Source organism: Mastacembelus armatus, chromosome 10 (assembly GCF_900324485.2).
Source record: "Mastacembelus armatus chromosome 10, fMasArm1.2, whole genome shotgun sequence".
NCBI lineage: Eukaryota > Metazoa > Chordata > Actinopteri > Synbranchiformes > Mastacembelidae > Mastacembelus > Mastacembelus armatus.
This window is the reverse complement of record NC_046642.1, coordinates 13837716-13864888: the sequence shown is the minus strand read 5'-3', so window position 1 is coordinate 13864888 and position 27173 is coordinate 13837716. Positions and strand designations below refer to the sequence as shown.

Sequence of the window (27173 nt, the reverse complement as noted above, 5' to 3'; positions counted from 1 at the left end):
GAAGCTTGACATGGCAATTTTCTGGACTTTATTGCCCCCATCGCATAAAAAGTTTACAGATGACTTTTCAAAAGTCTAAGTGAACACTGAGTACACCCTCTGACTCTGAAACGCCTACCTGATGAACCTGCACATTACATTGCAGCTCAAGACGACCACCGTGTAATAAATGCACCGAGTCGAACGTGCTGCAAAGAGCCTGTAATTTCATCATGCATCAATTTCATGTGATAGACATGCTTGAGTCACTAGATCTAAATTGACCATGTGTGATTCAACATTGTAACTGTGGTTAAATTAATCCATCTCAAAACAAATCATTACACAGCTCCCATAGTTTGAAATATTCATGCGATCAAAACTCTGGACAAATAGAATTATTTCCTTCTGTATTAGAGGATTTCTGTTTGTTGTCGAATGTGACAAGTGACAGATGAAAGAAATGAGTTGATATACAAATATCATTTGACATATTGAATAAAAACAAACACAATAAAAAAATAAAATCCCCCATGGCAATCAATGTTCTCACCTCTGAAAGAAAACTCATTTTGTGGAAAGCATGATCACAGTGTGTATTATTAAAATCTCACCACCACTGACCTCACTATCTTTCTTCTTTAAAGCGTTTCTCAGCTCTAGCTCTGCAGATCCTCTTCTTGGTACAATTTCATAAATCTCTTTCTGATATCTCTATCAGCGCTCTACTGCAAGCTCAAAGCACACAACTCAATAAACCCCCACTTATCTTCCAACTAAGATGCTGTTTATGATGTGTGAAAACCATTGTCTCTGTTATTGTAATGTCAGCCTGCAGAGTTACTAGTGGCTTAGATGACACACTGGCACTGCACATACAGAGCTGCTGTGTGTCACTGGGAATGCAGGAAGGTAAAAAAAAAAAAAAAAATGTGCAGAAGAAGCAGTATCTCATCAAAACGGAAGTGTGATTATCTCCAAACCTGCAAGAAAATACAAAATTGATCAAAATAACACAAGGGATGGGCTCTGCGTCCTCATTCTTTTCTGCCTATCATCCTGTCATTATTACATGAATGTTTTATGTTTTTGCTTCATGCAAATCATCCTCTTTATCTCTGCCTTTACTCTAAGGCACAGCCCAGAAGTACAATGTGTTGCAGAAATATAATCCTTTGGGAGAGAATTAATTTTACAACATGAGACTGGATCAGCAACACACATTTAAGAGAAATGTTCATTACTCCCATTTTCCATACATCATTTTTGATTCTTACGCTCCTCCACCATTATCTTTTCTTTTCATTCCCCTTTTTACTTATTCAGGCAAGAGGGACTTCATTTGATTCATTTGCTGTTTGACATCAGATAAATGTCTCACTCAAATGTACACTTATCTGATCTGCGCTCTGTTTTCCACTGATTAAGAGCTTGATTTGGAAACTGACCATTTTCAGAAACAAACCGGTGTGTTTCCGTATGCAGAGTTGTTCATGACTGGTGCCCACTGAAGTGCGCAATCCGAGCTAAATGAGTACATAAATACACACAGACATGCAAGCTGTCATCTGATGGACATTTAGCTCTGCCAGTACTCATTTAAAGCCGGGTTAGGTGAGTATATGCATGTTCGCACAAATGCACACACACATAAACACACATTTACTCTCACGCCATTAGTACCTGACAGTGGCATTCCTCATTGGAAACCAAACCAGGTAGATCCCTCATGCATTACCCATTGCACATCACCAGGCCACAGTGCAACAGGAACCTGTCAATTAAAATGGATTCATTGCTCATTGTGTGTCTACTTCAACCCAGAAAGGAGGGGGAATGAAGGGGTGCTGGCTGTGAGGAGAGGAGACATAGGATGTCATCATGAGTACGTGTGAAAATAATCGCTGCTACTCACCAAGACACAGACCCACTGAGTGCACGCAAGTATCAGTGAGGCTGCTCTTAGTCTGTGTCTGTTGTGCAGTTTCATACATATTCACAGTGACTGTTCAGTGCTGACCGCAAACTGGAAATGACTCCATTGGGATTGTCATGGCAACCTCTGACCCTCCCCCACGACCCATCCACCGCCATCACCACTATCCATTTCACCATGGACGGATGATGAGTATCAAAGAGGCAGGCAATTAATTTTCATCAAAGGTTTCACGCATATGCCAACAATTTCAGATTTCTACAATTTCTTGATTGTCACGACATGAGCATCAGTGTTTATCTGCCGTGAAGGAAACCAAAATAATACCTTGAAAGATTCACAGAGGCTTCTAAATCTAATCTGACATAATAGTTTAACTGCAAACATTCATTGTGAACATTCAAAGTCTGAGTTTTTAATTTCCAGCTCTGATCTTGGGGACTTGATAAAAACGTCCTGGGAAATGAGTGGGAGTGGAACAGGAAAGAAAAGTTGTGTGAGGTGATTGAAGTTGGTGGATTTTACTGATTGTACCTTCATCTATCCCTAGGACTCACCTTGCCACTTGAAACAAAGGATACATTTTTAAAAAGGCCCCCTCTTTCTTTGACCAGTGTTTTCACAACCTGCCTCATCTATTTTTAATTACCATCCAGAATCAGAGCTCATGAGCCATTTGGTTCCAGAAAAACACCCCTGGCCAAAACATTGAATCTCTGGTTTTTGATTTTTTTTTTTTTTTTTTTTTTTAAATAAAGGTTTAAATGCTGCCATCTCTGTACTGGCAGGAGTGGGGAAATACTGATTCATTTGTTTATTGAAAAGCACTGGCATTGGACTATAGGATATAAATGGGCCCAGTCCTAGAATAATTACTAAGGATATGATCTCACTATCCTCAACAGCAGCTTCCCTGATGAGAATTCCAGTGTTTGAGTAAAGGATACGGGGCATAAACCAAGATTCATGATCACAGGAGGAGCCCTCAGGTGTACACTAAAAGCTTGACCGCTTTTCTCTGCGGGGTAATTGGCCTAAAATTTGCACACACTTGCTCAGCCAACTAGCACAAACCAAGATTAATTTTTTAAAACTAGAGTTATGTATATGCCCAAATTGTATTTAGCTTCTTGCCAAGTATTGATTCTAGGTCTGGATGACCAACTTCTGAAGGCTTGACCCAAATGCAAAAAACAAAGCAAAATATGTGTAATAAGGAATCACGGGGCTTTAATAGTAACACAGGTCTCTACCTTAAAAAAATATATATACTGTGGCTGACACTGAGGCAGAATGTGGCAAGGAACAAATGTGAGCATAAACAAGAGGGACGTTACACTTAACTCAGGGGATATGAAGAAATGTAAAGCTCAGGCAGATAGGCCTATTCACAATAAGCTAGACAGAAAAACAACAGCTCTCCAACAAAACTCTGTCTAAAACCTTGGGGCAAAAATACAAAAGTTCAGCAACTGACATAGGAGAGCTAAATTCACCAGTCGTACTCTCCACAGGAATTAGGTGACAACACCTTCTGACAGGCAGGTCTTTAATTAGAATAGTAGGACTGTAAAACACTAGAGTCTGAAAGTGCACACAAAGCACACAAGTCTTAGGATGGCATAACTAATGAAAAAACTCAAGCAATACACAGGCAAAGTACAAAACAAAGCAGAGACAAGGGGGAATCGAAAGTAACAGCTGGGCTGAGACACAGGTGAGCAAGACTGGGATTTCTCAGCAAACCAACAGTATAGGTGAGACGCTGGCACACTGGCACTGCACATACAGAGCTGCTGACGAGGCACTTATTAGACTACGGGGAAACAGGTTAATATAATCAGGGCAGGTAATTAGTTTGGTAAAGCTGGAGCAAATGTGAAAACAAAAGCAAAAGTTTATCAAAATAAAAGCTTGAAACAGGAAGTTGCCATGGATCATAAGTTAAATAATTAAATAATAAAAAAGTCTTCCAAATTAAAAGACAACATCTGATATTTGTTATGAATCACTTGTGGACGCATACATCTGTTTTGAGACAATGCTATGTTTAAGCCTTAGTAAGGTTCAAACACGACACACTGATTGGCTTTAAAGAAAGATTAACATTTGGGTAAAATTATTGTTTTGCTAAGGTTAGGGGACCATTTTCATCATGATTACAATATCAATCTCACAGTTAAGGTTATGTAATGATTATGGTCATGGTAAAATAAAAACACTAAATGCACCAATTTAAGACCACATAAAGTTAAATCATTGTCAGCTTTTACATGTGTATCTAATTTTAAGGCTGTTTCTTGCCTACTAAATCAACAATATCGACATTATGTATATTTCTAAATATATTAGTGTTTATTACACTTACCACAATCTAACTGACACACATCAGCAGTATTGCAGTACTGATTTGGGTTCAACTTGCACTGCCATGCTGTCAACGTTATTGAAAACAAAAAGGGGATCAACAAAGGGTCCACAACTCATATTTGTCTCTGGTCTCCATGGCAGATTAATATGCTTCTATCAAAATGGCATTTAAAAGAGATTGAAAACAGTCTCATGGGTCTCTCCACACTGGTGACATTCAGGGTAAAACAACCCATGGCGTGTGGCTGTACTACTGTGAAAGTGGAATTCACACACCTTAAAAAAGCAAACTCAGGAACACAAATTATGCAATTTCATCTCTGTTTTTTTAGCCTGGGGCGAAAGCAAAACCACAGTGAGCTGCACAGCAGGACATGATGTTCCTGAAGTAGAAAAAAAGATGCATTTTGGTCTGAGTCAGTAAACCTGCTGGAGTTGACGGATAGCACTAATAGTTTGTGCAGGTCCAATAATTGCGCAGGTCAAAAGTTACTCCCAAATAAATGAATCCCAAATAAAATGAAGTTGAAATGAAATAAATGTCTTATTTTTATACATTTCTGGACAGTTGTTGTCAACACGTACATACAAATCTATACTGTTAAATCAAGGGTCTTTTATACTGCTCAAAGTCATGCACAGACGCCACAGTTATATTCTTTATTGCTCATTACAATTTGCCAGACTAATGTTCGAATTGTCACACCAACAGTGGGAAATGTTTTGAGAAAATTAATTTGCAAGATATTTTTAGGTGAGTATAATAATTTCCACTCACATGCATATCTCAGCATGAGGTCCCAATGGAAAACCTCCTCCTATGACATCTGGGTTGCTCTTTTTTGGCAAAACTAATTAAATTCCCTGTCTAACCAGAGCCGCCAACAAACTGTCAACAACAGGGAGAGGGGGACCCAAAAAAAGCAACATACTTGGACTGACGAAAACTCAAATCTCTCTCTCCATCTGTCTGTTTGCATATCTGCATGGAAATTCGTAGACACAAAGGCAGCGGCAGTCTGTCTTCATTTGTAATGAAGTGGAGGCGAAATCACAAACAGGGCTTGATTGACGTTGATTTTTACAGTGATATGTGTCACACAAAAGAAATGACGCATAAACTGATTAAATTCTGTGTTATTGTTTTTTTCCTTGCCTTTAATCATTTATCTTACCCGAGTCTAATTTCCAACTAAACCAACTTTGTGTTTCTACGCCACTTGCCAACCTCACTAGCTTTCTCTCTATCTAGATGAAGTGAGTGCGACGAGCAGACAGAGACACTTGACTTTTAAAGATCAAAAACATGTGGTCTAACCTCTGATCTATTTGAATGAAGAGCACTCTCCTTGTAGAGCCGCTGACAGACACTGGATGATATAACAGCACTTCACATGCTGCTGGAAAAAACAACACTTAAGCCAGTAGAAAGCGATGAGAGTTAAGGCCAAAGAGCACTTAAATTGTCAATAATAATTCCATTACTCTTCAGCACTTGGTCATTTAAATGGAGTATGACTATCTTCTCTCCAAATGTAGTAAAAATAGGACACGCTAATGCAGCTTAATGGTGAATTTACATGTTTTTGAAGCTACATAGAACTAACCTTTACCCATCAACTCAGCACGTATATGAAAACAGGCAACAAAAAAAAAACCAACACTTACTCATTTAATGCCTAATATATACTAATATATATACTGAAATTATATCTTGGCAATTTCAAGTTCCACCAGTGCAACATTTCAGCTTTAGAGTAGAGTAACACAAGAGATCACCTCTGTGATCTGTTATTATAGTATTTTTTAAAGGAAAGGCAGAGTGATTTTCAGTAGAAGGAAACTATAATGTTTCAAGTAGTAATCTGGAAAATAATATTTGGACTTGGTAATAAACCTGCTGATTTTTATATGATGGAAAACTGAAATAAGGCATGTAAAGAGAGGATCAACATACATAAGAAATATGTCAATATGACAGTACATGAAAATATAATTCTGACTATTACTTTATGGCAAAATCACAAATAATTTTAAAAATACAATCAGAACTTATTGGAATAGTTCAACATTTTGGAGAAATACACTTATTTGAGTTTCAGTTCCTTCAGCTGCCCAGCCCCAGCCTGCAGCTTTACTGGTGTGGATCAGTCTCAGTTTTCATTGAAATGCTCTAAAAACCTCTGCACACTGATTTTAAACAAAAAGCAAATGTCAAAGTTCAGTCCTGGCTGTTTCATTATGTGTATTTAACCCCAGTCCTGGCACGTAGCATGACCAGCTTGCTGAAGTCACTGGAAAGTCACAAATATATCTGTGTTCTGGGTCTTCCCTTGTTCTTCTACCAATTGAGCCTTTCCACAAAACTTAAACTTCACTGAGCCGTGAGCCGTCCTGATCAGGTGCCAGAACCACCTCAACTGGCTCCTTGCACTGTGAAGACCTTCATCTCCCAGATGTCTGAACTCCACAAATGAGATGTTATGATGATAAAAAAAAAAAAGTGGGAAGGATATACTGTACAGTGAAAACAGTTCTCTGATAGCAATATAAAATCATCACGTAGACATCTTATTTCTACATATTTGAGCAGAACCAGTCCAAGGCAATTTCACGTGTTACTAGGCCTGGCTAGGTTTTAGTACAGAATTAGAACTCTATACCTAAAAGACCTAAACACTATTTCGTAACTTCTCTTAATTGACTAAATATGACACATGTAACTGTGGTAAAATTATACCATCTGCTAGAATTTTTTTTTTTAAAATCAACAAAGCATCAGTGAGTGCATTGCATCAAATCATCTTGTCATGGTCCAGGGTTGGACTTCCTCCCCTGGACCTTTATTTTGATTTCTAATTTCCTGTGCAGCCCGGCATACTGCTAGATAGCTTGGGGTTCATTAGTTTCACCTGTGCCTGACTGGACTCTTTTCCTGAGACTATTTATACCAGCCCCTTTCCTTTGTTCACTGCCGGATTTTGGTTGTGGTTAGAACTTAACGTGAGTGCTTACTTTATGTTTGCATTAGTTTGCAGTTGGGTCCTGCTCTCTTCTTCGGCCGCACATAACAGAATAATCTGGCCAAGAAAGGACCAAGCGGACATGACTAAGGAAGACAGACTGATCTCCGATCTCCTGGGCATCTTGAGTGACATCATCCAGAATGCCCATGAATACAGTGAGGTACTGGAGTTTTGCACTGGGTTAACGAGGTGCTTCACGCACCCTCCCAGCTACGTGACTAAGCAGAGGGCAGACCAGATGCTAGCCCTCATTGCCTCAGTACACTCCTTAATGGAGGTCCCCATAGGTTCCGCCTCAGGGCTGTGCTGCCCCCCCGCCGGCTTCCCAGGCTTCTCTGCCTGCTTTTCTTGCCTCACCACTGGCTACCCTGGATTCCCCAGTTACCTCTCCATAGTTACCACCTTGCTGATTGCCTGAACCACCTGAATCAACTACCAGCTGTCAACGCCAGCTCCTCAGTCACTGACAGGAGCTTGGCAGGAGCTCAAGGCTCAATGCTTGGCGACCTTGGCTCCATAGGACCTCAGAGGCAAGCCTGGAATTGGAGGCTGAATAGGAGGGACCTCAGTGGGGACTGCGTCCGAAGGGACAGACCCCAGAACCTCAGTGTGCTGATGACGCAGTCCCCACTGAGGTTCCTCCTATTCAGCCTCCTATTCAAGGCTTGCCTTCGGCAAGCCCTTCGCCTCAGTTTCTGGCTAGCCTTTCACCTCAGTCTGCGGCCAGCCTCGCACCTGAGTCTCTACCTAGCCCTTCGCCTGAGTTTCAGGAGGCTCTGCCTGTTGTGGCCCTGTAGGCTCTGGCTGATGGCCCCTTGGGAGAACTGAGGTCTGAGGTGAAGAGCTAGCCGGAAACTCAGGGGAATGGCATTGACTGAGGCGAAGGGCTTGCCGGAGACTCAAGTGAGAGGCCTGCCGGAGCCTCAGCCGGATGAGCCTCCGAAGCTGAGCGCCACTCTCCAGCCAGAGCCTGGCACTCTCCTGCCATCGCCCTGGTCTGCTGAGCCAGAGCCCAGACGTATTTTTCAGAGACCAGATGTATTTTTCAGGTCTTGATGCATTTTTGAGAGACCAGACATACTTTTCAGAGCCCAGACCTACTTTTCAGAGGTCAGACATATTTTTTAACAACCAACTGCTAACCCCGGACCCAGGGGTGGACTGAAAACTGTATTTGAGCTGTATTTCCAGATGTATTCCCAATGATCATCGGACAAATTTGAATAAAGTCTGACAAACTATATATCATTTGAAAGCAATTTATGATTAAATTATCACAACGACGACAGTTTCTTAATGTTTAACAAGAGTACAAATGATGGACAAACGCCACTTCTTACCTTCCCTGGTGTATACAAATCCACACGTACTGAAACAGCAAGTGTTGCATAGCATTTTTTTCGTTAGAATCCAGGGAACATAGTGCATCCATGTTTTAGTCCAAAAGACGTATTATCCCTGAGTAAATCCATAAAACCATCGTCCTCCTCATGGAGGAGTTTTAATCCGATTCGTTTTACGGTTGATTTCGCCGTTTATTCACTACAGCTGCACATATCAAGCTTCTGTTAATCACATGAACCCTCAATCAAACTTGTACGCTACGTTTTACGGCATAAGTACGTACGAAAAACAAAATTACGACTCAGAGCGAAACCCAGTCAGGGGTGAGAACAAATTCTAATGACAGTAAAATCAGCCAGTCGCATTGTTTGTCAATGATGACTGACGTATGTTGTAGCCAATGAAAAGCCCTTTCCAACGACGTGTCATTCTGTATTGCGAGCGAAGGGGAGGGGGGATTTACATGGTCCACACCGCTACTGGACCGTCTCTCTGACAGCGCTGGACACGCAGTGGGCGCAGCAACGGGAGGAAGGGGAGTCATATTTCATATTTTACAGCGTGAGATAATAAACTGGAAAGCTTTTCCTTTAAATGACACCAAGGTCATCAAAATAACCTTAAAACGTGAGGACAACAGCTAGTTTAATTTGGGTATGTGTTTTTAGGCCGTGTGCAAAAAAAGGGGCGGGGTAAAAAACAGGTTTTAAAGACCAGAGGTCTTTTTCAGAGCCCAGACGTGTATTTCATGGCCAGACGTATTTTTCAGGGCCAGGGGTATGTTTTTAAAGAACATAAGTATTTTTCAGGTCTGGAAGTATTTTTTAAGGGCCAGAAATATTTTTCAGAGCCAGACATTTCTATCAGAGACCAGACGTATTTTTCCGTGACCAGACGTATTTTTCAAAGGCCAGACATATTTTTCAGGGCCAGACATATTTTTCAGAGACCAGTCATATTTTTCAGAGACCAGACGTGTTTTCTGCACCAGGCATGGTTTTAATATTCTCATTGAATTAAACATGTAGCAATAATTATTTATTGCCCTTTTAGAAATTTGACCATTGCTATAGGATAGATCTTTGTATCTGTGTGTGTTTGCACTTTAACAAAATGAATTAGTGGCAATGTGTGTTAGAAACTGTTGTGATAAAGTGGCTATTTATTTCTGTATCAGATCATGAGGATAAACACATTGTCCTGCTTCCTTCAGCAATTTAATGGATCATTTGTTCTGTGTTGTGTGTTTCCATGTTTTGGTATGCCTGATTGTGTACAGAGAGCTATCCAAAAAAAGGCCAGTGAGCTCAGGAAAATTCATCCGTGACTCCTGGTCACGACACCAGATGAAGGTACAAGGCCCTGGATCACACAGCTGAGGACTACATGTGATAACCTGGATCTGTTTACAAAAATGAAAACAACTTCTGACTAAAAAAAATAGCAGGGTACATTACATTAACTTAAAAAAAAAAGAGGTATGATTGTGATTTTGCAGTCTTTTATTTTTAGCCTTCAACACCAGGTACTCATTTCTATCTTTTATCTCAAGGTGGACAGTCCTAATGTGAAAATTATAGTTTTACCAAGATTTCTGTTCTTGCTGCAGACAATGCTCGTTATTATATCACAGCCATTTTTAGTGTTTTGTTTTAGTGAACAGATGTGTATTGAAACATAAAGTGTTCCCCATATCAGAAAGCAATATCCATAGAGACAGAAGGGAGAAGGGAGGACAAGTGCTTCGTGGCTATCACCAGAACTATTACAAGCTGTCATTCCTACAGTGTTGAGATAAGTCTAGTTGAAAAGGTCATAGCTATAACAGTGGTGTTATAGCTCAACACTACAACACATCTGTGACTCTGCTCTATATGTTGTGATAACAGCCAGGTCAACTCTGATTCATAAAACATACAGACATTTCAGCATTCCAGTGGTTTGAGACAACACTTAACTACTTCACTAATTAATGGCTGACATTCCAAAACCATCTTTTATCTATTCCTGCTTATTCCTGTTTAGGTCCATGGGGATCTGCTGGAGCCTATCCCAGCTCTCTTTGGGTGAAAGGCAAAGGTACACCCTGGACAGGTCACCAGTCCATTACAGGGCCACATAGAGACAAACAACCTCACACACTCAATTTAGAGTCACCAATCAACCTGACATACATGTTTTTGGACTGTGGGAGGAAACGAGAGTACCTGGAGAAAACCCACACAAGCACAGGGAGAACATGCAGACTCCACACAGAAAGGCCAACAGCTAGTTTTGGGTTTCGAACCAGGAACCTTCTTGCTGTGAGGCAATAGTGCTAACCATTGAGCTGCCCCATATCCATCCATCCAGCCATCCATCATCTATACCCGCTTATTCCCAACCAGGGTCACAGGACATATGTAAAATTCTAATTGTAATTATGACACATTGTAAACACATATCACACATCATCAGGCTTTTTATTAGCAGACACAAACAGGCTGCTTTAAAGCCTCTTGGCAGTGGTTGAGTCTTTCTGTTTGTCTTTAAGGAGTTTCCAGCTTGTCCAAGCTGACAAAAATAAACAGCACACAGTAAAAACCACTGCAGGACAGGCCTGTTGGATCAGCTATGTTTAGTTAGCATGGCTTCCATCAGCTAATTCTTTCTTGTGCTGCAGTCAGAGGCTGTTGTTCGTCCGAAGACAAAAAAATAAACCAGAGTTTATGTTCACTTGTCTCATTGAGGCTAACTGGCTGCTGGATTGTGTTCCCTTTGCTGTATTGTCCAACTCCTGCTGTGTGTCTGACTTTACACAGAATCCCAGACACTGACCTGACTATCATCAGTGTCACCAGTGTTGGGATCCCAAACTGATGTTAGGGGCAGACATTTTTCTGAAAAAGCTTCAGATGGCAGAGTCATGGCTCAACATAAACTGCCAAACAATATTAAGTACATCTCCATGGACTGCAGTTCTGTTCATTTATTTCTACTGGATTAACCTCAGATCCCATAGGAGATTATTTTAATTTCACTTTATCCCATGACAAACTTCCACAGCACCTTCATCTTTGATTACATGGAAACTGCAATACAATACAGTACAATACAATATACACAATAAAACATTAGCAGGAGAAGTGTGTTTTGGCTTATAGCAGATATAGGCATAATGTTAAAGAATTGAGGCTCTTTTCCATTTTAAACGGGAGTGACATCAGACGTGTTTTGGTTTTGTTCAGATTTATTAAAATCCCAGAAAGGTTTTTATATCAGATATCAACCTTTGTACTCCGTGATCACTGATCTTTAACCGATCAGTGTAAGGAATTTCTGCAGCAAGAGGGACAGGGTTAATATTAACTGGCAGACTCTAAGCTGTACTCACTTTTAATTAGAGGGTTAATACAATGCCACTCAACCATTTCATGAATACACGGGTGAATGAGTTCACGGCACAGCTTAGACCAGTGACGGATGTGTGTGTATGTGTATTAGATCAGATAACATTACATTTGCTATAACACTGTATGAAACATATAAAGATATAACACAATGGCTAATGCTTGTTTTAGATGTAAGATATATAATGGCCCCCAAAAAGCCCTGCGGCGTGGCTCTTAGTGCAAAGGGAATCATCTAAAATGAAGTTGTGTGTTTTATCAGATATTTTGCTCCTCTTTCACATACACTAACATCCTGTGGGTCACTCAGTGTATGGGAGAATGGCAGAGGGGAAGAGGTTAGAGTTTTGTTTTAGAGGAACCAGGGGGAAGGAGGCCGTTTGCACCACAATCGTGGTTGCACAATGTTGGCATATGTGAACTCTGGTCATAGAGATCCTGACCAAATAAATACTGGAATTAATGGAATATATCAACATAGTATGTGAGGTTTATTGTGAACTCGGACTTGGTCTTATTTCCCAACACAGCTCAAATTGCACATAGCTCATGGGTTAGCACAATTCCCGACATAAACACAGACACAAAGACACAGTTGCTTGGTGTATTTGTTATGTTGTTTTTCATCATTTCAACAAACCTGTTTATCAAAACAGCTTGAAAACTGTAGGCATTAACATAATGCTGCAGTTTAAAATAATGGTCACAAATAAGAATAATAATACTGTTCAACTTCCTGTTTAAACAAGAATAAATTGCACATTCAGTCTCGGTACAGTAAGTGAAATGAAGTGTGATTGCATTAGTCAGCATCAGTAGTATCTAACGGGCTGTAATAACATTCACCACCACCCTGCACACAGTGACGGCGGCAACACAGAATGCTTTATCGCACAGGTTTCAAACCAACCACACACCAGAGAGTGTGTTTTGCCCAGAAGACTCCATCGCTCTCTCTCCTCTATTTCAGTCACTTCAATACAAATGTGCCTGTGCTGGTAAAGAGGTAATTATGTAGGAGCAGTGCAGATAAAGAGAACGGCTAAAAATTCTGAAAACGGCTTTATGTGGTTGATTTACATCAGTTTTTCTTTTTTGCATGCCTCCTAACACCAGTGGCTCATTTATTTATTTATCTAATTCATGATGAGAACTTTTCAAACCTTTTGAAATGATTTGTAGGTGAGGGATAAGACCTTTTCAGTCTTCGTGAATGAATTTTGATTTCACTTTACATGTTGAATATTGGATTGCTCTGTACTGTCCCAAGGTAATTTCCCCCACTTTTCTGTCTGCATACAAATTGTACAGTCAAAAAATAGAGCAGCTCTTGTAATAAAGCAGGTATTTAATGCTTCCAATTAAATGGCAAAGGTCTCAGTAATAATTAGGCTCCAATAGTGTGTGAGTTTCATTTAAATTCTGAGCATTTTCTAACAATCAACATTAGTCTCAGTAGTTGTGACAGTGAGAACTGGCCTGGACTGCCCTGCGATGCTTTTTCTCCACTATCACTGGTTAACAACCTACCTTAGCAGCTGTGGCTGACACACCTCTCCTAATGCTCCCACTTAGGGCTTCACACTTCACCACACTTTAAAATACATTTCGACTCATTCTGCCACTGCTAATGCGGCCCTGGTTCTGCGTTAGTATGGCAGGCATGTTGCTGTATCTTCATATAAGGATACTGCACTGGAAAGAAAGGTTCTCATTCGAATGCATCATCTGTGCTCCTTTAAGCACATCCATAACTTATTAGAAGAATAAATGCAAACACACAAAACACGACAAGCACAGCATGGACATTATAATGTGCATACTTAAATTTGACCCTGGGTATAATATATGTAAACTGACAAATGCGGGGAGCAGTTTTTGCAGGTTTAAGGGTAAGCATGTTGTCTCTACAGGTCCATACAACACTTTACAGCCAGCAGCCATAAAAGAATGTTTTCTTATAATGGAAATTTCTTAGTTCTGTTACTGTGGTTAACACTTTGTCATAAATGTATTTGTGGAAGGTGCATGAATCTCTCCCTTCAATGAATGGCTGAGCTGCACATGTTAACATATGAATCCAAGTCATTCCACATCTGGTTGAGCTTTGTTGCAGCATTTTGTTTGCAGCTATGATGTCAGTTAATTTACAATTATTTTACTGCAGTAAGTGAAAACCTTAAAGTAAATTACTTTTGCATTACTGCATAACTTAAATTCTGCTAATATTGTATGTATGTGATTGCAAGTTCAACAAACAAGCTACATTTTGCTCAGTGCCATAGAGAGGTCGGCATTGTTTTTTATCATTAAGTGCCATTAAACATACAGCACAATAGCAGAATGACTAAGGCTTCTACTTAGCTTTCAAACTTAAGCTTAAGTTAAGATAACTAAAGCTTGTCATTATTGCTGTAGGAGGTTTAGGATGTTTTATGTAAACATGGCAACCCAAAGATAAAAGCTTTTATATATTTTTTATATATTTTCATTATGGTGACAGTAGAGAGGCTGTGACATTTTACCACCAAACTCATCAGTTGTTTAACATTGACTGAGAATGATTATTTTGAGTAGTACATTGTAATCCCTTTGAGGAATGCTCTGACAGCATTTAACACAGCAAGTAATAATTGCTGATAGATTATTGCTGGATCAGCATTCAGGGTAGTGAAGCAAAATGCCTTGGAAGCAAAATCTGAGTGTTTAGGGGTTGACAGGGGTCATGAAATTAGTTAATGAAGAATGCACTGTGACTTTTGTCCCACATGAAGCACGTTCTGCTTAAATGACAGAAATTGCTTTTTGATCTGTGATGGGACATCATCTGTGAACTGTGCACAACAACAACCCCCACTGACACACACAACTTCACACCACCTGGAGAACAATGGGCAGTAAACAAATACCGGTGAGTTGGGAAGTAACAGATTCCACTAACAATGATCACACTGGGAAAAAATGGAAACAGTAGTTACCTCACAGATCCTAGGAAAGTGGGGAAAAAGGGCATTTAGGAGTGAGAACTGTGAATCAGTGTGAATAAAATGTGCTACTTCTTATCTAATAATGTGGAGATTGAACAATAACAATGAGGAAAGCGAACCATGGCAGCTCCTAGGCCTCACTGTGACATGAGGGCTCAACAGGACCATGACCCAAGCCTTCTTGACTTCAGCATTGATCCAAACTGCACCCACACAAGTGACAATCAGCACTTGTATCAGCTCTCATGAGCTCTCATAGTGCTGTGCAATGTGTGTGTTTCTGTGAGCGCATGCAGCCGAGAGCGTCATGGTAGCGTATTATTCCCGTCTCTCTTTCCCTTTATTCTCTGTCTGTTCTCGATTGCCTCCAAGGTTCATATTAGATTCAACAAGGTGATGCAAACCCAGTCCAGACTGCCGTGTCTGGTGATGGAGGCGGTCGGATCTCATTTAAAACACCAAGACATTAAAGAGCACAGCAGGATCAGAGGGGTATGATGAGATGAGGCTGAGTTTGCTGAAACAAAAAAGTGTTGTAGAGAGTAAGTTTGCAGATTAGCAAGGTCTTTGAACCGTAAAAAGAGGGGCCATATCTTCCTACTGAAAAGGGCTCTTGTGTAAGACACACAAGAATGAATGAAGTGTCTGTTTTTTTTGGTTTTTTTTTACAGTTCTATATACCAAGCAAAAGAGACGGCGGTAGAATTGTTTGCAAAATGCTGTTCATTTCTCTGTCACCCTGAAAATGAAACTGTAAGTTTCTGATTTTATTTTCTCATTACATCAACAGACTTTAGTGTCAACATTTCTTGAAGGCACGATCCATTGTTACAATGCAGCTGAGACAACAGCACATATTCACACATTCAACAACACCTCCCAAGTGTACATGCTCACCCACTTAGACAAGCAGGCACACACAAACACTACAGTACACACACACACACACACACACGGCCTACAACACATTGATACACTCCTTTGTAAATAATATCGATGATTCTTTGAATCCTTTTTAGTGAATGTGTGTTTTCAGTTGCCCACGAACACTTCTGAGTACATGGCATTTTAACATAACAATCAAACATTTGTGTATTTATTTGGTAATAAGATCGTTTTGTCATTAGACACTTTAAACAGTGCTGATTTCCTTTTCTTTCTGTCTGTTCTTGGCACTAAGACAAATAGATGAGCTTTTCCACACAGGCCCACAGTGACTAGTTTTATACTTCCGTTTAATGACTGGACAATCACCAAGTACGGTGGCTACCTGATCACTGGTCTTATTTCTTGTGGGTTATCCACAGGATCTAGTCTGCAAATACATTTGCAGCCTAAATATTGTTTGCTGGTCAGTCTACCCCTGTGTTGTGTGTATCATGTGGTGTAAATGTTTTGAGCAAATTTCCTTCCTCACAAAATAAATGCAACACGGATTTTTGAATATTTGAAATCCTGCCTGAAAGCAGGGCTGCATACTTAGACAAAAGTTGAACATGGACGACAAGTTTTTAAAGAGCTCAGCAAAATTGGAAATGTGAATATCTTCATCGCTGTCATTACTGGACAATCTCACTAACTGCTAATGATTTTTATATGAAGGTATGGAAAGCTCCAGAACAACTCATGGGCCTTGAAGGGAGATTATTTTAATATCTTCATAATGTGCTTTGAGAGATGGCGCAGTGCATCAGAATGTGAATCATAGTCCAAAGATGACTGTTTGTCGATTTTTGGTTGATGTTTTCTGAACTAAAATCTCATACAGAGCCTGAGCTACTTAGTCTGGCTTTGGGAAGATATCAGTCAATCAATAAACAGAAATGGTACTATTTCAAAAGCAATATAACATGGCTTTTCTTAATCCTATTCTTCCCACAATATTGTCAAAATGGAGTATAAAATAGCCCACTGTTATTTAACTACAGCGGAGTGCTGTTGCACCTCTCTAACCCTTTTAATTTAAGAACCCGTACTCCTGGTCTGCTCTCATCCAGGTATTCCAGGACTGGGTTCTCATATGCCAGCTGTGCCTTACTGTGGGCAGACTCTTCTTTTGGGTCGACAGAGGACATTCGTGTCGAGATGTGCTCCTCGTCTTCCTCTCCTTCCCCCTCCTTGCATACCAAGCTGCACCAGGCAGTTGCCTTGGTGATAAGGCGATCGAGCGGCTTGAGAGAGTGCATCCACTGGGGCAGGAAGTCCCAAGTCTGGAGCTTGGCGGGCAGGTGACGGGGGCTGCGGGTCTGCATCACATTCACCATGGTGATAAAAATGGTGACACCCAGGAAGGGAGCCCCAACACCGGCCATCACCTGCCAGCCAGCTAGTGAGAGGCCAAGCACCAGCGAGGGAAGGAGTAAGAAGCAAACGAGGAGGTACAAGACCGCAAACCAGCGGTACTTGGCAGTGCGCTCACCCAGGACACGAGCCATCCTTATGGGAAGACGCATGCATGGAAGAGGATACCACAGCAGAATACCAAAAACGTTGAAGAAGAGGTGACACAGAGCAATCTAAGTACAATGATAAGATATAAAGTAAATATATGAGCGCTGAAAGATGTAATTCATCACAGTCAATACATCTTTAAAAAGAGTTATATGACCAGATTGTTTGTCATGTAACATTCATACCATAACATAATCCACTAACAGGATATGGTTTTAATTTGAACAGTTTCATGTTCCAGAGAAGACGTTTTTTTCCTGGAGCATCCACGTAGCTGCTTCCAAAGCTCTTGCTAACACATTTATGTACACTATGAATCCATATCTATAAATATAGTCACAAACATTCATATAATCTCCCATCTGTAAAAAAAAAAAAAAAAAAAAAAAAAAAAAGTCCCTGTATATTTTTGTTTGTGTAAGTGAAAAAAATATGTGTAGATATGGCTCCTTCACCATCTGTGTTCATTCTCCTCTCTGAGAGGCAATAAGAAATATATTAATGAGTATATCTTTTCCTCCATTGAGGAGAATCATGGTGGTACCGCTTTTTGACATTTTCCTTCAGTTTTAAAAGTGCTGGTGTATCTGATGCAACTTCCTACCTGTATGGCAGCTGCTAGTTTGTTCCCAGGACTGGCCAGGGCTGCCAGCAGGGCCGTGGCAGTGGTGCCAATGTTGGACCCAAGGGTGAGAGGATAGGCCCGCTCCAAACTTATCACACCAATACCTGAGGGAAAGAACAGAAACATGTTCGAAGGAAACAGTGAAATCAAATAAAGATGTTTAACCAGGAAAAGTAATTGTTCCTGGAATCTTCATGTTGAAATATTTGCAGAGCATCCACTGCTTTTAAATATACACGACACCACTTTTGTGTTAAATGCATTACAGTCAACAGCTGTCAAGATAAAAGTCAAAGACAGCAATGCTAAACTTTATCTTATAAATTATCCCAATACAGGCTTAACAATTAAATGACACTTACTTATATTGTAAATAATAGAATTCAATTCTGAGTTGAGTTGAGTTTTTGATAAAATCTGAATTTGCTGCTTTTATAAATATGAAACTATATGTCGCCACAGTATGATGAACCAATGAACCTTACTAAGCCATTGTCCATGAGGTTTAAAAAACTGTTGAACTTTGAGTATTAAGTACTCTTAAATACTTAACTTATAAATAAATAAATACTTATAATAAATAAAACTTATAATAAAACATAACAAATAAATACTTACTTAATTTAACTCAAATACTTAAGTATTTGAGTTAAATTAAATCTCAGATAAATAGACAAAATATAGAATAATTTGTTCTTGGTGTTTAAAATGAACAAAGTCAATGTTTTTAAATAGCACCAGTGGAATCATTAAGGCTTCTTTGCCAGATAAGATGACTAACGACTAATGACTGTCAAATGTGTGGCTGCTTGACAGAAAACAGATAACCAAAAGTAGGACAACTCTGCTATAGTATCTACAGTACATAAATGTTTGTTCTCTGTTATTTTCCTGTTTCTTTTCAATAAAATGTTTTTTGACATTTTAATGAGGGTTGAAAAGAGGTAAAGTTGCATACATAACTTATCTGTTATGTGTATCTGTGTATTGGAAATCATCCTCTGTGTTCATAGTAACTGAGAAATTAATATCATTTCACATTTATCACTGTGTAGCAGGATGATGACTCAGTCATCAGTGATTTGATTTTACATGCTTCATTTAGCCAGCGGCATATAGTGCTGGTTATACAACGTGTTCTTACAAACTTCACAAGACCCAGTCATTGGAAATAAGCAAGCTTCATGTCCTTCTTTGGGTCCATCCAGCTGGCAAATTGGAAACGAATCAACAAGGAAACTGGAGGTATTTTCACGTTGGTGGGACAACACCAGGATATGAATTAATCTTTAAATGCATGACTAAATCAATCTAAAGTAAACCTTTGGTCTGTGCACTGTTAATTTATTACTGTAGTCTGTTTAAAGGTTGTTGTTTTCAATCATCGAGGAGCCACATTTTATTAACAATAATAATAATAATTTAAATATTTATTATTACACATAAAACACATGAGATCATTTAAGTACACTTACAATACGTACGCAGTGGCTGTGATTTCAAACCTCAAATGAGACCAAGGCTGTAACATGAGTGATAGCAACCTCTTCACAGTGCTGGCCCACCCAAGGATAAGATCTGATAACTCAGCCCAGTTAGGTTGATAGTTTAATAAGATATTAAGGAGATAATAACCCAGAAGGCCTGCACCAAATGAAAGGAGGTCATAACAGCAGTCAAACCTTCAGTCTGGACTGATGCTGGGGAGCGACCTGGATAATAAACGGCACTTTTTCTTTGATCACCCAGCACAAGCTGGAGATGAGCAACAAAAACGGGCAGCAAAGTCAAATTTGACAGGGAGAAGTGGGTGTGGTATGAAAGAATAGAGCTTAATAAAACCATATTTTGTTCACTATTTGTGAAAATAAATCTTTTCATGAATTGACCATGACTGTGATTAATCTATTGGTAATCAAATTGAGCTGAAGATTAAAAACAAGATTAAAAGTCTGCAGTCATCCAAGTGGCTCTGGGCGGTTGAACTTTGAACTAAATGTCTAATGTCAGCATAATATTATGCTCACAAAGACAGCTCAAACATGAAAGAAGATGTTGTTTAGCATGTTTTCCATCTTGGTTTTGCAGCTAGGAGGTGCACTTAGCAGAACTACACACAAAAAAAACTGAAACTCATAGCAATGTGTTACATTCTCTTGTTTTTGGTCGTAAACCAAAGTATTACAAATGTAACCCAATGATGACGCTCAAAGGTCTCAGTATTACAAAGCATAATACTGTAAAATCCATGCAATACTGCCACAGGTTTCAGACTGAGACAGAGGCGAAGACAGCTTCAAGGCTAAATTGAAATTATTCAGGATTTTATGGTTGTGGATGTTTCAAAATGTTGTCTGGCTCAGCCTCCTGAATTCACTGAGGTGGGTGGTGGACAGCAGTAAGGAAGATATTTTATATGAAAAAGAAAGGTTGTGCACATGTGCCTCTAACTAGATCTCGTAATGGGAATTTCATAACATCCATCCATCCATCCATTATCTATACCCGCTCGTTCCTGTTTAGGGTCACAGGCATCTGCTGGAGCCAATCCCAGCTTTCTTTGGGTGAAAGGCAGGGGTACACCCTGGACAGGTCACCATTTCTAGTCTTTGAGTTACGGCTGTAAAATAATGTATTACTTACCTACCAGGGGAGTCATGGCTGAAGTAAAGACAGAGCTACTCTGGACCACAAATGTCACCCCTGCACCCACCAACATGGCCATGTATCCTGCCAGCCACCCAAATGGATATGGCAGGTCTGGTTGTGATGCAGAAGAAAAACAAATCGTATAAATAGTCGAAAGCAGCTCCAAAGCTTTCACTCATTTACACACTGTACTCCGCATGTTAATCTGTTACATGTTGATAAAATGAATAAAAGCTCCAGCAGCTTCAAGACATGCCCACCTGTGTTGATGACTTTATGAATGACCTTTGCTACTTGGCCTTTGAGAAGAGAGTTGAGCAGCTTGACCACCAGCAGCAGACAGGTGCAGAGGACAGCCATGGAGCCTGCCAGGAGGATCAGACCCACACTGAGGTCTGATAACTGGGTAGAAACAAATAAATGACTACCTGCAGAAGACAGGACCAACAATCAACCATCATCATCATGCCACAAACACCCAGTTTCATTTTATCCTTTAGGCTACTTTAGGTTACTGAAAAAATAATGCATACTTTAAAAAAAACCTATAGATTCCAGACTCAAGGTACAAATCAGCACGGCTTTAGATATTTTAGAGCTTGAACTCACACTTCAGTGATGGCTGGGACAAGCCGAGAGTGGGGCCGCAGTTTTCATTGCTCACATTGTTGGTAGACTATAGTAAGAAAGAAACAGCTGTGATGAAAACACAAATTAGCAGCGCAGCTTTCACTGGCAGCAGTGACAGGATATACTGGCGCCACTGTGTGACACAATGTGTCTGCACGTGTAGGAGACAGCGGTGGAGATGAGTTATTACCATAGCATGGTCAGTGTGGCACCATTCTTTCACCAGGCTCCTGTTCCTCATGTCCTCATTTCCCATGGCAATCCCTGTGATCACACACTTGTCTAGCTGAGGATGAAAAGAAAAATATTTTCAGCTTTCAAGTTTAGCAAGTTAATTTAAGAGCAGTGGCTAAAAAGACATTAAACTCTTCGCTATGTATTCAAAGCTCTGGGCATGTCAGAGGAGATAAATGTGGTGTTTATTCCTTAGGTTTGTGCATTTGTATTTATAGTTTTGAAAAGACAAAACACACACACACACACACACACACACACACACACACACACACACACACACGCTTAGTTGTAGTTGTTCACCAACAATCGAACAGTTGCCGTGAGGGAGTGGATTACAGCATTCAAGCAATTGGAAAAATGCTGACTGGAGTTACCTGTATGATGAGCCTGGTGACTGGCTCGGTGATGACCTTGAGCAGCTCAGGTGCTTCCTCCCCAGGTTGGAGACTCAACCTGGTGATCAGTAGGTGCGACAGCCGGGTCATGAGGCCGCTCACCACTTCCAGCGGCAACAGGACCAGGACTGACAGCCAGTTGAAGCAGTCGTGTATTGTTGCCCCAGCGAAGGCCCTGCAGTGTGGCACAATAATTTTAAGGTCAGCCATCTGCACGATCATCTACTCAGAATGATTGCTTGTTAAGCTGCTTTTCATGGCTCAACTTTTCTGGATGTGTGTGATGTAACGAGCATTTTAGTTTTGACTCAGTGTGGAAGTATATTATGAAGGATTAATAAATTATATTTATTCTACCAGACACAGATTAAGTAACATGCCATCTGTTCAGTGCCGTATCTTTTCATGCCAAAGGGTTACTGGTGTGGGATCAGTGTGGATTGGTGCCATTATTGTCACTGTTGTAGAAATTGCACTTAAATGGAGGCTGAAGCAAAGAGGCAGCAAACAGCTGTCATTGCTTTTGCTTCACCCTCCTCTGCTTTCTCCCCTGCACTTTTAACACTTTCCCTCCTCCATCTCTGCACTCACCCTCTTCACTTATCCATTCCACTTTTTTCTTCCCCTGCTCTTCAAACTCTCTTCAAACACTCATTCTCTGCCCTTCCACCTTTCTTCACTTACCGCTGAAACTCAGTCCTCTCGGCTGCTTGCATCATGGCAACTATGGTGTTTGTGACTGAAGTCCCAATATTGGACCCCATGATGACTGGAACAGCTGATCTCACTTCTAACACTGAGGCGGGGCCACAAAGACATATATGTTTTACTTCAAAGTTATAGTGATGATTCAGTATGCATAGGTAGTTTAACAGTCATTCATTCATTCAACCATCATCTATACCCATTTATTCCTATTTAGGGTCACATTGATCTGCTGGAGCCTATCCCAGCTCTCTTTGGGTGAAAGGCAAGGGTACACCCTGGACAGGTCACCAGTCCATCACAGGGCAGTAGTTAAACAAAAACAGTGTAAATGTCTCCCTGTATTGTGGTGAGCGTTGCATTATGCAGATAATTACTACATATGACTGTCCACATTTCAGAATCCAACATTTGTTTTAATGGAGATGAAAGGTGCTTTTAATTTGCAATTGAGTGAAGGCAGCTTAGACTTTACACTGTGCAGTGAGGTTTATCGTTAAGGATGTCTCTAATGATGATGACCTAGAGGACATGCATACACATGCACGCCCTCATACAGGAACACATCCATGCCTTTGCATCGCTTTCTCTCTTTAATAATTATGTATAATCTTTCTACTAAGTCTTACACAAAAGCTTTGGAAGGTGAGCAGCATTCTTGCATACTGATATCAGGGAAACCTCAGAGCCTGTATAGACCTGGCTATATATTGGTGTTATGAGGCATAATAAACTGTAGACCGACTGAAATGGTGGGAGATTACAGGATGTGTAATGTTTTACAATAATTCTCAGTTAGCCATCACAACATGACAATCTTGAAATGATGATTTCAGATCGGATCAGTCAGTGCGTTGTAGTAATCACGCAACAGAATGATTATGCAAATGTGAATAATTTGAATTAAATTTAAGAGATAATGTCAATGACATCACCCACAACACATCAGTGAGCTGCACTGTAGAAGTTTATTTTGAATCTATCCCAAATACAGCACTTTGTCCTGCTACTGAAAATAAAGAGCCCCCAAAGGTGTGTTAATCTGCAGCCAAAAGTCTGATAATCCCCAACAGAGAAACTAATACTCCTGTTTTAGAGTGTTAGCTATAAACGATAAAAATTAGGAATAATAAATATTAAAATATATATTTGTAACGCATTTTGAAAACTTTATCTATAGTAAGAAAGTCTGGGACTGAGCGTCCCACTGGGTTTCTTCCATCTTTATGCTTTGATCTATGTCACAAGATATGATAATGTACTTTTTGGGGTTGCTATTCATGCTGCAGCGCACTAATGAATGTGTAAATATACAGAGCTAAATCTCCATCTATTCTAATATCGATTCATCTGCCTAGATGAATAATAATAATAACATACAGTAATAATAATATATTATTAATATATAATGTATTGGCTAATTTGTGATTTGCAATTTGTTAATGCTAACCAAAAAAATCAACCAGTGGAATCTACTATATCCTCCATAGGGAACACAGTATATAAGTGGGCTTGGAGCCAGAAAACTAGGATTAGAATCGTAATCTATTTATTATTGCCAGATGCACCATGGGAATTTTGGGGCTTTTCTGTTTTCATTGCTATATTACTGTTTTTCTGTTTAATATCTTTGCTTGCAAAACAATAGACTGCAGAGACACACAGGCATTCAGCGTTTACAGTACAGAACACACACTCACACACACACACACACACACACACATACACAATGTATATCACAGTGAATTAGGTCAGCCTGTATGTCTTTTCATTACAGAGTCTTATTTAATATTTAAAAGGACTGATGCTACATGATGCTGGTTTACACACATTTACACACAATTTTATGTGCCTACTCACATCCGGAGGCCACCAGACTGACAACAATAGAGGTGGAGGTTGATGAGCTCTGAACCAGCACAGTAACTAAGATCCCCACCACCAGCCCCGCCACAGGGTTAGACAGCACCACATTGTCCTGGAAAATGTCCCCTGCCACTTTACCTGGTTAAGTATGCCACCCACATATACAGTACACACACACACACACACACACACACACACACACACACACACACACACACAAACACGCACACACACATATACCGGTGTCAGACATGACAGTTTTGCCAAGAGCAATATTAAAGAAGAGTCAAACTCTTTGTTTCCCCAAATCCAAAAAGGTCAGCAGATAAAGCTTTGCAGAAAATTATACAGCCGGACCAAACCTCAACTGGCTGAGTCACTATCAAACTGCCGAAGGGTTAGGGTTAGAGTACTTACCCCCTGCTAACTGGAAAGCTGAGCTCAGAGTGTCCAGAGAGCAGACGAAGAGGAAGAGGAGAATGAAGAGGAGAGGGATCTTGGATAGATTGATAAGGAGCTGCTTGATCTTGTTCGAAGTTGCTGAGGTGGTTTGGGGAGAGCTATCTGTTCAAAATAACAGCCAGGGAGAGAGGGGTTAGTCTCACAGTGTGTCCTGAATTTCAAGTGAAAATGCAACCTAGTTTTAAACTGATCACTGATAACACAGTAAGTGTATATTTTTACACCCATTAGATTAAAACTCAGATTTTTGGGTTTGGGATCAGTACTGACCTCAGTATCATACATAGGGATGGAGGGAGCAAAGCCATCTGACATCCATGTTCTACATTACCATATGCAGCCAAATACAACTGAGTGACAGCAGGACTTTGCTTTTGCCCAGACTGCATGATCCCACTGGCTCTGTGTGTCTTTTGAGCATGTCCTTATCTAATGAGCATGTGGGTCAGCCTCTGCTGTTGTTGTGCTATTTGCCTTTCAAAGAGATTCACCCCACCACCAACCCTGACAATGAACGTGCAATTTTCCTGTTCACGCACGCTTTTCTACCTTTCTCTCTGGGGAGTCTGTCTGCCTCCCTGAGTGAAGGGTGGTTGGAGTGGTGATTGGTATGTTGGTTGTAGCCCTCAAAGCCGCTGCTGAGATCAGTGGTGGAGCCAATGCCAGACTCTCTGTCCTCCTCCTGCGGGAGTTTGGCCTGTGAGGAGAGCTGAGTGCCATGCATCCTCATCCCTGATAACAACAACAACAAAAAAAAAAGGACACACTCAGGTGGTGAGGATGAGCTCTGAATCATAAAACAGAGTGATGGGAATTGAAACTAATAAGTTACCACTGTAGCCAAGTTCTGCGCTCCTTCCAAAGGCCACTATTGTTATAGATCGAGAGGACATGGTGCTTTAAATGCTGCGTGGAGACATGGAGGTAATTAAAATCACAGGATGATACCATTATAAAGGGAGCAAATGTGAGAGACAGTGTGTTTATCAGCCACTTGCAGCAGCAATAAGAAACCAAAGGAGACCAACATGTCTGTATTTCAGCCCACTTCATACCTCACTACTGAGATCAACAGACAAGTAATTAGAAGAGAACAAAAGCAGCCCACATTGTTCGGACTTGGCAACTGTCCTTGATTCATTGTCAAATTGCACACTCAAATCACATATGCCATGAGGCATCTTCTCGCCTCTCAACAAATGAACGCCTTGTCAGAATCAATAAGGAAACATCAATATCCATGTAACTTGTCTTATTCTCCGTTTCCTGCAGCTGCAAATCAGCTCTTAAAGGGACTCTCCACTGTCTATAGAGCAGCGACTCTTCAAAGGTTTTCAAGCTCTTGGTTTTAAAGAGACCGTTTTTCCTTTCCCCCCTTTTCATGTCAGCCACTTCGCCATATTTTGGGGACTCCAGTGGAAGAGGGACTACTAATGTGTCTCTTAAAAGCAAATAGGATGGAAGTGAGTTCAGTAATTACAGCAGCTGAAATTACAGTAATTACAGACACTGCATTATTCTCATTGTGTGTGGCATCCTCCCTGCAGGTTCTGATGTGCACAGAGGTTAGCATATGTGCATCTATCTGTATGTGGGAGTATGTGAGACAAGTTCCATAGATTGCAGCTGAATAAACTCTAAATGTACTTCTGTACATTTGAATGTTATCCTTTAATCTACTGGTGCTCATCTGTATGCCAGTCTTACTATCAGGTACTTTATGTCTGCCACTGTGACTCATATAGATGTCAGTGTAATTTATCCTTCACCAAAATGCGTATTTTACTTAAAGTACAAAAATGAAAGGATTAATTAAACATTTAGTACATTTTGAAGTGAAGGCTAACTTCTGAAAAATGTACAAGGTGCAGCTTTCATTTGTTTTAGAGTTCATTTTGAAATAAATGACTTGTTTTTAGATTTGATGATGTGTTTTTAACACATGGTATTAGCCCATAAAGAAATTGTTTAGTTTTATCTTACCTTGTCTGAAACAGTCTGGATGACCTCCCTGGAAAGGAAAGTACCAAACTGAAGTGTAGAGCATCTTTAAATAAGCTACCAGGTCTGGAAATATCAGGAGGAACACTCATCCCTTGTGGATCCCCTGCGAGACTTCACT

General features: G+C 40.3%; 1 protein-coding gene across 4 annotated transcripts; it reads right to left on the bottom strand.

Moving 5' to 3' along the window:
* On the bottom strand, positions 1-27173 carry slc34a1b (solute carrier family 34 member 1b). Of its 4 annotated transcripts, none has more exons than XM_026329597.1 (13): positions 27035-27173; positions 25884-25957; positions 25601-25783; positions 25007-25153; positions 24584-24727; positions 22703-22814; positions 21998-22193; positions 21577-21672; positions 21366-21432; positions 21017-21184; positions 20751-20867; positions 18087-18211; positions 1-962 (listed from the first exon to the last, which is right to left on the bottom strand). In XM_026329597.1, the coding sequence occupies exons 2-13, from the start codon at positions 25942-25944 to the stop codon at positions 951-953; spliced, it is 1428 nt and encodes a 475-aa protein (XP_026185382.1). In that variant the 5' UTR covers positions 25945-25957; positions 27035-27173; the 3' UTR covers positions 1-950. The 4 variants fall into 4 exon arrangements, with proteins under 4 accessions (XP_026185382.1, XP_026185380.1, XP_026185379.1 ...); XM_026329595.1 differs by lacking the exon at positions 1-962 and adding an exon at positions 12026-15548; XM_026329594.1 differs by lacking the exon at positions 1-962 and adding an exon at positions 15758-17547.